Raw genomic sequence first — 11,576 nt, 5'->3', positions numbered from 1 at the left:
AGGCGCCGAGGCGAGTCCTGGTCTGGCCCTGAGGTCGGAATCCTGGCCGGAATTTATTCCCGCCAGACCCACGACTGCAGGAAGAATGGATTCACTATTATTTATTATTATCATCCATTATTTATTCCTTGTTGATTCGTTCTTTTAGCAAACGTTTACAGAGCCTGGGCTGTGTGTTAGACCGACCCTATGCTGGCGCTGTGCACTTGGGAGGGCGAATACGACCGGTTCTCTTGCCCCTTCTGCAAACAAAAACTGAGATCTCTGGGTTTCTATATTGGCTTCTAGAACATTTTGGAGAGTTCAAAGCTATGAAATTCTTCAGTACCTAGCGCAAGGTTGCTTACATTTTATTATTATAGTAGACGCAGTTATAAACCCTTTCTAAGAACAGACTCACATTTTAAAGTGAGGCGGTAAATTGATCGGTAGGCACACATACCGCAGGCCTTTTGAAATGGGACGTTTCCAGATGAGACCTAATTTATCTGTGGGCTTCGCAGAAGGCCAGGAAACAAGTACCTCTGGATGCGCTGCTTTTACTGGATAAAAGAAACACACAGGTTTATCTAAGGAACCAACTGCTCTAGGATTTTTGGAAAAAAAGAACAGACATGGATTCTTATATAAATACTGGCTGATGCTTTTAGCCAGCTTTATGAAAGGTACAGATATTGCCTAAAAATCAGTGTCTCATGTTGATAAGAATGGCTGTATGCTCCTTGAAGCCTGATTTCTACAGGAAGCTAGAATAACATAATCCAAATATGCCATTTTTAGATTTTTTCTCTCCAGAATTTACAGAGTTTGGACTGGGAATGACTATATACTTTAGATAATTTGGCTGTTATGAAAGTACAGACTCCTGGCCCTACCAGCCCCATGATTCCGAACATCCAGCAGAGGCCCCTGCTCCAGGAGCTTGCATTTTCATTCAGTCTGTTTTGGAAAGCTCGGGATTCTTCGTGTCTCTCCAACATCAAATTTCTCCAAATTTCTCATAAATGCTGTTTATTCACAAATGAATAATCTGCCCACCTCTTGAAGTGTCACGACGCTGAACGTGGATTTAAAAGATAAAAACACATGCTTTAAGTACTAAAAGTACATGAAGGAGTTGACTTTCTTGGTGAACATTTTAGAGATCCAACTTCAGTGCCAACTTGATAAGCCAACACGGGCAGGGGATGCGGCTCCAGAGAGAGGCCCTGGGCTATCTCAAATATTTTCTCAAAAAAAAAAAAAAAGAAAGAAAGAAAGAAAGAAAGAAGTTATTTGCTCAAAACCTCAAAGTTTGCACCACAAATGTTGGACTAAAGAATTCCTGCCGGGCGCGGTGGCTCACGCCTGTAATCCCAGCACTTTAGGCCAAGGCAGGTGGATCACGAGGTCAGCAGATCAAGACCATCCTGGCTAACACGGTGAAACCCTGTCTCTACTGAAAATACAAAAAATTAGCCGGGCGTGGTGGCGGGCACCTGTAGTCCCAGCTACTGGGGAGGCTGAGGCAGGAGAATGGTGTGAACCTGGGAGGCAGAGCTTGCAGTGAGCTGAGATGGTGCCCCTGCGCTCCAGCCTGGGCGACAGAGCTAGACTCCATCTCAAAAAAAAAAAAAAAAAAGAAAAAGAAAAAGAAAGGAATTCCTCTAACGCAATTCTAACTAGATTCCTCAACAACCACTGGCCTTCAGCTTGGGCCCCAAGCATCCATTTTGGGCAGAACTGCCTCAATTTAAGGGGACCAATGTTATTTGGTTCCTGAGAACTTTTTAATAATGAAAATTGATATAAAAGCACTAACTCTTAACTCAGCTTCGAAAGAAACTTCTCAACACACTTTAATTTCCATTTGTAAGTGTGAACATTCTAAAATCAAAATCTGAGCCAGGCATGGTGGCTCACGTCTGTAATCCCAACACTTTGGGAGGCCAAAGCAGGCAGACTGCTTGAGGCTAGGAGTTCCAGACCAACCTGGCCAACATGGCAAAACCCCTTCTCTACTAAAAATAACAAAAACTATCCAGAGTGGTGGTGTGTGCCTGTAATTCCAGCTACTCGGGAGGCTGAGGCAAGAGAATCACTGGAAGTCGGGAGGCAGAGGTTGCAGTGAGCTGAGATCGGACCACTGCTCTCCAGCCTGGGCGACAGAGTGAGACTCTATCTCAAAAAAAAAAAATTTTGATAACAGAAATAAAAAGTTCAGTAAAGGGGTGGAAAAAAATGTTGAGGAAATATCAGAATAAGAAAAATAGGGAGAAGCCAAGCGTGGTGGCTGATGTCTGTAATTCCAGCACTCTGGGAGGCTGAAGTGGGTGGATCACTTGACGTCAGGAATTCGAGACCAGCTTGACCAACATAGTGAAACCCCATCTCTACTAAAAATGCAAAAAATAGGTCGGGCGCGGTGGCAGCGCCTGTAATCCCAGCTACTTAGGAGGCTGAGGCCAGAGAATCGTTTGAACCTGGGAGGCGGAGATTGCAGTGAGCCGAGATTGCGCCATTGCACTCCAGCCTGGGTGACAAGAGCAGAACTCCATCTCAAAATAATAATAATAATAATAATAATAGCCAGGCATGGTGGCGGCGCCTGTAATCCCAGCTACTTGGGAGGCTGAAGCACTAGAATCACTTGAACCCAGGAGGCGGAGGTTGCAGGGAGCCAAGATCATGCCACTGCGCTCCAGTCTGGGTGATAGAAAGAGACTCAGTTTCAAAAAGGAAAAAAAGAAAAATAGGAGAAATGACAGAAATCAGTACAGGAGAATGGCAACAACAGGACCTCTGGCACACTACTGGTAGAAGTATAAACTGATGTAAATACTTTAGAAAACTGTTCAGCAGTGTCTAATAAAGTTAATGATATGCCTACCCCATGACTCAGCAATTCCACTCCTTGGCATATGTATCAGGAAGACAAAAGCAAACTCATACAAGAATCATTATTCATAATAGCCCCAAACTGGAAAGACACCAAATGTCCACCCACAGGAGAAAAGGTAATCAGACTGTGCCATATTCACACCACAGCATTCTACTCAGTAATCCAAAAGAAATACTGACTATGATAGTTAATTTTATGTGTCAGTTTGCCCAGGCTAAGACATAGCCGAGAGGTGGTCAACATTATTTCTGACTATGAGGGTGTTTCTGGAAGACTTTAGCATTTGAATCAGTAGACTGAGTACAGAAGATCTGCCCTCACCAACCTGGGCAGTATCTGGAGCATCATCTAACCTGTTGAGTCTGAAAAGAACAAAAAGTGGAGGAAGGGCGAATTCTGTCTCTTCTCGAGTTGGGGACATCCATCTTCCACCGTCAGATGTCAGAGCTCCTAGTTCTCAGGCCTTTCGACTCCACGACGTACGCCATTGGTGTCCCTGGTTCTCAGGGGCTTAGGAGTGCGACTGTTATACCACTGGCTTCCTCGGGTCTCCATCTTGCAGACAGTAGATCATGGGACCTCTCAGCCTCCATACCCACTTAAGCCACTCCTCCTGATCAATCTCTTGCATCTATCATATTGGCTCTGTTTTTCTGGAGAACTCTACACTGACTGACACAGGCAGCAACATGGATGAAGAAACATTGTGATGCACACAAGGAGTTATTTCAAGTGATTGGCAAACACAGAAATTTTATACTACCCCAAAGAAAATTTACCTCCAGTCATCCTATGGCTAGAAAATACTGGTATTGTTACATATATGCATACATATGTATTTATGTATACATTGGGAAGAGCAAATAATTATGTGGTTAGGAACCAAGATTTTCAGCAAAAGAGACTATAGTCTCTTTTAGTTCAGTCCACTAAAAAGGCCTAGAAATGCCCAAACTAGGCCAGGCACAGTGGCTTATGCCTGTAATACCAACACTTTGGGAGGCTGAAGCAGCCCAGGAGTTCAAGACCAGCGTGAGCAATGTAGCAAGACCCTGTATCTAGAAAAAAAAAAAAAAAACAAATCAGCCATGCATGGTGGGACGCACCTATAGTCCCAGGTACTTGGGAGGCTGAGGAAGGTGGAGCACTTGAGCCCAGGAGTTTGAGGCTGTAGTGAGCTATGATTATGCCATTGTACTCCAGCCTGGACAACAGAGCAAGACCTTGTCTTTTAAAAAAAAAAAAAAAAAGCAAAAAAGAATAAAAAAAAGAAAAAGAAAAAGAAATGGCCTAACTAAAAATAATGACTATATCTGTGCCTAGATTATGGTCTTCAAATAGCATTTCCCACAAAACGAAGCAGAGCTCTTGGAGAAATAGCTGTCACCAAGTCTAGACAAGGAAATTTATTAGATGTATTGAAATACCTTACATCTGAAATACCCTGGAGTATACAGAGTACAGAAAAACAACAACAAAAAAAACAAAACCATAAATTAGGGCTCATTCCTGGAATCCCCGCACTTTGAGAGATTAAGAGGTGGGGGAAGTGCATCGCTTGAGCCCAGGAGTTTGAGACCAGCCTGGGCAACAAGGCAACAATCTGTCTCTACAAAAAAATACAACAATTAGCTGGGCATAGTGGCGTCTGCCTGTGGTCCTGGCTACTCAGGAGGCTGAGGTGGGAGGATCACCTGAGCCTGGGAGGTTACGACTGTAGTGAGCCGTGATCGCGCCACTGCTACTCCAGCCTGGATGACAAAGCAAGAGCCTGTCTCAAAAATATGTATTTTTTAAGGCCGAAAGCAGTGGTTCACACTTGTAATCCCAACACTTTGGGAGGCCACAGTGAGCAGATCCCTTGAGCCCAGAATTTCTTGAGACCAGCCTGGGGAAAAAAAAAAACCCAAAACAAAACAACTAAGCAAGGTGGGTTGGACAAGCTTGCTGGTACCTCAATTGCCTCCATGAATATCACATTTTGAGAGAGATTCCCACCAAGGGAGTCACAAAACAAGGGACAATTGCCTAGAAAAAAAAAAATTATATACTCAAATTACCTGGAGTCTTGGTTCAGATCACAGCACAAACCAAGGGCCTCACTTCCAAAAGGAACCCCATGGGAGATTAGGAAGACTTGACTCCTTTGTGAATATAAAACACCATTACATTTTATTATGAAGATACAGCCAGCTGGGCATGGTGGCTCACGCCTGTAATCCCAGCATTTTGGGAGGCCAAGGCAGGCAGATTGCTTCAGGCTAGAAGTTGCAGCAGCCTGGGCAACATGGCAAACCGTCTCTACAAAATATTCAAAAATTAGCTGGGTGCAGTGGCATGTGCCTGTAGTTCCTGCTACTCATAAGGGCTGAGGTGGGAGGATCACTTGAGCCTGAGAGGTCGAGGCTGCAGTGAACTGTGATCGTGCCACTGCACTCCAGCCTGGGCAACAGAGTGATACTTTGTCTCCAAGAAAAAAAAAAAAAAAACCCACAAAAAAACACAAAACTACAGCCAAATTCTAGATATTCACATATCAAGCACATACATAACCTAAATATTGTTAGCCAGGTTGGGGTAAAAATCCTTTATATTCAAATTTAAATTTTATTCTGTCTTGTTACCAAGATATTGAGTCCTGATGACTCTCTAAGAAATTGTGGCTCTAAAAGGTTTCTTAACTCTTAACCAGACTTTCTTCCTACAGGCTAGTATATGAAAATTAACTCTGTGATCAAGAAACAATTCTAAAAAGCAACACATTTATTTTTTCCTCTACACCAATCAGGTATTAATAGCATTCACTTTGTAAGCTGTGACCAACATTCAACAAATATGCAAAGATAGGATTCTATTTAGATTTTCAAGCCACTTCAGTGAGTCCCTGTTTATGAGACACTGCACAAAACAGGACTTAACCAGTCAGGTGCAGTGGCTCAAATGCCTGTAATCACACTTTGGGAGGCCCAGAAGGGTGGATTGCTTGAGTCCAGGAGCTTGAGACCAGTCTGGGAAACATGGTGAAACTGTTTCTACAAAAAAACAAAAAAATTAGGTGGGCATGGTGGTGCACGCCTATAATGCCAGCTACTCGGGAGGCTGAGGCAGGAGAAGCATTTGGGCCTCAAAGGTTGAGGCTGCAGTTAGCCATGATCACACCACTGCACTCTAGCCTGGGCAACAAAATGAAACCCTGTCTCAAAAATAGTAATAATAAGACAACCAACTGTGAATTTTCTGAAATAGGAAGAAATGGGTAGTGTCTGGGTAGTTTTGGAGTGATGTGTGGCCAAATTAAGGCAAGCTTTCAGCTTCTTTACAGCAAGAAGAACCCAGTAGAAAAGAATAGGCAAAGAACATGTATAGAACACAGAAAATTAAAATGGCCAATATAATGACCGAGACAAATGTCAGCTGTCATATTTTCACATATCAAATTAAGTTTGAGAGATTTTGAGGAAAAGTCGTATTTATTACTCGTCTTAAGTATAAATTCCTGCAACCTTTTTTGGATGGCAATATTTATTTAAATGTACATGGCATACATTCTTTGACCTATTATATTCACTGTTAACAATTTACACTCTGGATGTAATCGGAAAATCATGTGTGGTATGTATTAATTTTCACAGTATATTCTTTTTTGAGATGGAGTCTCGCTGTCGCCAGTCTGGAGTGCAGTGGTGCGATCTCGGCTCACTGCAACCTCTGCCTCCTGGGTTTAAGTGATTCTCCTGCCTCAGCCTCCCAAGTAGCTGAGATTACAGGAGCCCGCCACCACGCCCGGCTAATTTTTGTATTTTTAGTAGGGACGGGGTTTCACCATGTTGGCCAGGATGGTCTCGATCTCCTGACTTCGTGATCCACTCACCTCGGCCTACCAAAGTGTTGGGATTACAGGCGTGAGCCACCATGCCCGGCCAGTATATTCTTCCTAACGAAAAGTAACCATTAGGAGCATATTCCTGTGACGAAATGTTACTTAAGCTTTTTGAAAGAATGGTATGGAAATGTTATCAATTATATGGTATAATCCCATTGTGTAAATTTCGATACAAATATATGCAGTTTAATGTAAATAAAATACATACACATGAATGTGTGCATGTATGCACACAAAGCCAATAGTGGTTACCTTTGAGGCCGTGGAGAAAGTCTTTTCACTGTTCATTTACATCTCTAACAGGGGCACTGCTCTGCTTCCCCTCCCTCTCCCTGCTTGCCCCAGTGAAAAAGTGGATATGTTGATCCCGTTTGTTTCATGAACCACTCAAGTTCAACATTTATAAATACTCAACAGAAGACACAGATCAACGGTGCTCGGTTCTGATGGTACACTGGAATTAACCCGGGAGGCCCTGAAAAAGTTATCTGGGTCTAACCCCAAGGACACTGACTTAATTAACGTGAAGTGCAGCCTGACTTTGGGAGTTTAAAACACTCCCCAAGTGATTCTACTATGCAGCCAGAGGTGAGAGCTTAAATTTCTCAATGACGTATGACCCAATCTTAAGAGGTCTATGTGACAGCAAGAATCAAGTGTCTGAGATCACGGGCAGCATCATCAACTGGACCTGCCACATGAAGAATTTGAGGCCCAAAGGAAGCACACAGGGACATGCCATGCCCTCCTGCTCTGTGTGCTCACTCAGCCTTCACTGATCTTGCCACCCTAGGTCCTGTTTGAAGACCGTGGACTGTTTTGGCTTACTTCCTCATACCTTTTGTGTTTTAAAGTAATAAACGTTAGTTGAAGCAATACTGTCCCGCACACACAACAACAGAGAAAGGCACATACATCATGAAAGCCCACATTGTTCCATTAAACAACAGTTGTTCTGTCTGAAACTGTTAGCCACATTTTTGAAGTCTCATATCTTGGCAATACTTCAATATCTTCATAAAGAGCAAAAAATATCTAAGTGCTTCCAAAGAATCAATTTAGCAAGCAAGTTTCTCTTACTAATCCCATGATTAATTTTCCCATCAAGCCAGATAGCCACAGGAAATATTTTTGCAAGAATACATACAGAAGCTGGCTAAAAGGAAGGGAAAAATAGCAAATTCCAAAAAGAACCACTGCATGAATTAGATATTCACAAAACTTACACGATTTACATAGCTGCTACTATTTAGGCAACGTTTCTCTAGAGTAAATGACTTATACAATGAAAAGTCTTTTTTTTTTTTTTTTTAAGACGGAGTTTCGCTTTTGTTGCCCAGGCTGGAGTGCAATGGTGCAATCTTGGCTCACCACAACCTCCACCTCCCAGGTTCAAGTGATTCTCCTGCCTCAGCCTCCTGAGTAGCTGGGAGTACAAGCATGTGCCACCATGCCTGGCTAATTTTTGTATTTTTAGCAGAGACGGGATTTCTCCATGTTAGTCCAGCTGGTCTCGAACTCCCAACCTCAGGTGATCCGCCCGCCTCAGCCTCCCAAAGTCATGGGATTACAGGCGTGAGTCACCGCGCCGGGCTGAGAAAAGGCTTTTGAAAACAGAATACACATCCTCTGAGGAAAGAGCAGCTCAGCCTCCGTCTCAATAGAAACAGTCTTCAAAAAATAACCTGCAATTAAAGTAGTTAAAATGAGCTCCAGTTGAGGGTCTAATGAATACATTTTTAGTTTTAAAATAATTTAAGGTTAATATTAATTCTTTAAAAGTAGTATCTGAACAGTTAGCCATCATATATTTTTATTTTATTACAAGATATTTTAAAATTTGGGAAATTACAATTGTGACAGAAAACCAGCTTCATACCAAAAATACACTTTCAATTACTTTATCAGGCAAATAAAAACAATCTTCATTTATTTGCTCTTTCCAGAATTACTATACAGTAAAAATTCAGTATTGTATATGACAGACATGTATTAAGCATACATACAAAATGAATGGATTGAATGTTCAAAAACAAAGGTAAAAATAAATAGCAATGATAAAACTTTGGAAAAAATAATGCACATTTTAGTTGTGGAAAATATGGTTCTTATATATACATAGTTTATACTTAATAGAAAGCCATCTCTTTAAAATTGCACAAAACATGGGACCAATAAAGCATAGTATTTTATGGCATGTAATACTATAATCCTAAGGAAATTTGTTCCTTGACTCCAGGATATAAAACACTTAGGTTTGTAATATAATAAAAGGTATGTAGTATTGTTCGAGAAAGACTCTCTTCCTCAACTCACATTAACCTGTAGTAATCCTACAAAAGGCTGTACAGGAAATTTCACAAAAAGAAATATTAAAAAATTATCATGCCCACTTCATGCTGACTAAACAGCCAAAAATGGGCTTCAAAGTAAACTTGGTGGTCATTTAATATTTCAATACCTTTTTTCTGTTAAAGACTGTTTCTTTGTTCCATAAAAACACTTTGTGTTTAACCGTGATTGGCAATCTCAGCACAAGAAAATCCTGGCAAAATGGAGTTGGTTTTTGTTACCTTATTTTCATGAATAAAATATTTCAGGATAGGAATTTATACAAAAGAAACATTAATGCTCAATTCACTTATAACCAGAGTTGTATCAGGAGTGTTACTACATTATTTAAAAATCCTATTTAATAAACTCCTTTATAAGAAAATCAAAGGTAACATTTCCATTTGTATTATGGCATAGCCCTCGACTTAGAGAAAAATACACTTTGGGGAACCAGAAAAAATTGCACAAAGCTTAGGGGCAACCTGAAAAGCTCTTGGTGAAAAACACTTCAGTACTCTAGGGCAATAAAAAAATATGTGCAGGCTTAATTACAAATATTTACATTCCAAACAGAGTCATGACTTAGCTTCAGCTGCTCAATGCCAACAATTCACAGGTATTTCAAAACATCTGATAATGTGTCCACAATATCTGTGACCACATTTGAATGCATAGAATACAGTAAAGATTACGGTTTGCAGTCTGTTGCCTATCATATCTATAAAACAAACATACTTATATTTTAAAAGCTGTACAACCAAAAGAATTGAGCAAATGTCTTATCTTACATAATATATACTTTAAGTACTACTGATTTCACTCATTTGTTCAACAACTTGTCCTAAAATCTCATCAACTACATCAACATCGTAATTCACTTGCTGAAGATCAAGATCAGGCACAATCATAGCCAGCAGTTGTCCTACGTTAACTCGAAGAGATCGGAGTTTGAGGCTGCAAATATAAATATGTAACTTATTAGATGAGCATTACAAGTTAATATTCATGTAGACCTTAAAAAGTAAAATACCAAAATCAAATCTCTGTAGAATAATATACAATTAAACAAAAAGAAAAGCAAAACCTCCCCTAGAGAACTCAATTTACTTTTATCAGTCAGGTGCACTTGCTCATGCCTGTATTCCCAGCACTTTGTGAAGCCAAGGAGGGAGATCGCTAGAGCCCAGGAGTTTGAGGCCAGCCTGGCCAACATGGTGAAACCCTGACTCTACTAAAAACACAAAATATTAGCCGGGCTTGGTAGTGGCACCTATAGTCCCAGCTTCTCAAGAGGGTAAGGTGGGGGATCACCTGAGCCCAGGAGGTCAAGGCTGCAGTGAGCTGCGATGGCACCACTGCTCTCCAGGGTTCATGCAATTATCCCACCTCAGCCTCCCGAGTAGCGGGAAGCACAGGCCCACACCACCATGCCCGGCTAATTTTTTTTAATTATTATTTGTAGTAATGGGGTTTCACTATATTGCCCAGGCTGGTCTCAAATTCTTGGGCTCAATCAAGCATTCTGCCCACCTCAGAGTGCTGGGATTACAGGCATGAACCACCATGCTAAGCCGCAATTATCTAAAACATGTTCTATAAGATATTCATAGTTGTATAAGAGGTAATAAAAGGTTCTGTGGTCAAACAAGCTTGCAAAACGTTGTGTTAAACAATGTGAAAGAAGTTTTTTTTAGGCTGAGCACAGTGGCTCACGTCTGTAATCCCAGCACTTTGGGAGGCTGAGGCAGGCAGATCACCTGAGGTCAGGAGTTCAAGACCAGCCTGATCAAAATGGTGAAACCCCGTCTCCCACTAAAAATACAGAATGTAGCTGCGCGTGGTGGCGCACACCTGTAGTCCCAGCTACTGGTGAGGCTGAGGCAGGAGAATTTGCTTGAACCTGGGAGGCAGAGGTTGCAGTAAGCCGAGATTATGCAACTGCATTCCAGCCTGGGCGACAGATCAGGACTCTGTCTCCAAAAAAAAAATAATAATAATAATAATTGCAGGACTGCTCTGATCCTATTACATTAAGTTACCATGCATTTACAGAGAACAACGGTTTTCTGAAAACAGTCGGAAGCCCTAGATTAAGATAATTATGCCTTCCAAGTTTATGAATATCAGCATTCTAGACTTTTATTAAAATGCCCAAAAGTATTTAAGCAGTAAACACCTAAACTGTAAGGCAGCTTTTGTTTCAAATATTATGGCAAACACATAAAATGAGTGTTACAGTTGTTCTTGTTCCCCATCCCATTACAATATAGTAAGTCCATATTTAATTTAGATACTGATTTTTCTCAAGTGGAAATCTATGAAGGGATCAAGATATTCTTCCTTAGGCTGACAATGCAGAAAATGCGATTTTGAGCATGTCCGTTTTGTGAGCTTTTGCGGTAAGAGTCCACTAGACCTTTGAAAATACTTTAATCATTCCCATGCCAGCTTTTCTTTTTTTTTTTTTTTTTTTTTTTT

General features: G+C 41.1%; 2 protein-coding genes across 3 annotated transcripts in view; both read right to left on the bottom strand.

Moving 5' to 3' along the window:
- Positions 1-884, bottom strand: part of CHAF1B (chromatin assembly factor 1, subunit B (p60)) — a 40,391-nt gene extending 39,507 nt beyond the window's left edge. Inside the window, 1 exon segment of the mRNA XM_011987751.1 lies at positions 876-884. Within this exon segment, the coding sequence (XP_011843141.1) occupies positions 876-884 (9 nt within the window).
- Positions 885-4,985: 4,101 nt separating this feature from the next.
- Positions 4,986-11,576, bottom strand: part of MORC3 (MORC family CW-type zinc finger 3) — a 93,417-nt gene continuing 86,826 nt past the window's right edge. The window contains exons 17-18 of one of the 2 annotated variants that reach the window (XM_011987733.1): positions 9,887-10,052; positions 4,986-5,025 (exon numbers count right to left, since the gene is read on the bottom strand). In XM_011987733.1, coding sequence (XP_011843123.1) covers positions 9,899-10,052 — 154 coding nt within the window. In that variant the 3' untranslated portion in view covers positions 4,986-5,025; positions 9,887-9,898. Of the gene's footprint in view, positions 5,026-8,554; positions 10,053-11,576 lie in introns of those variants that run through there. The other variant, XM_011987734.1, reaches the window with a different exon arrangement.

Source organism: Mandrillus leucophaeus, unplaced genomic scaffold (assembly GCF_000951045.1).
Source record: "Mandrillus leucophaeus isolate KB7577 unplaced genomic scaffold, Mleu.le_1.0 Scaffold315, whole genome shotgun sequence".
In the NCBI taxonomy this organism is placed as follows: Eukaryota; Metazoa; Chordata; class Mammalia; order Primates; family Cercopithecidae; genus Mandrillus; species Mandrillus leucophaeus.
The sequence above is the reverse complement of the archived record's forward strand: the minus strand, read 5'-3'. Positions and strand labels throughout refer to the sequence as shown.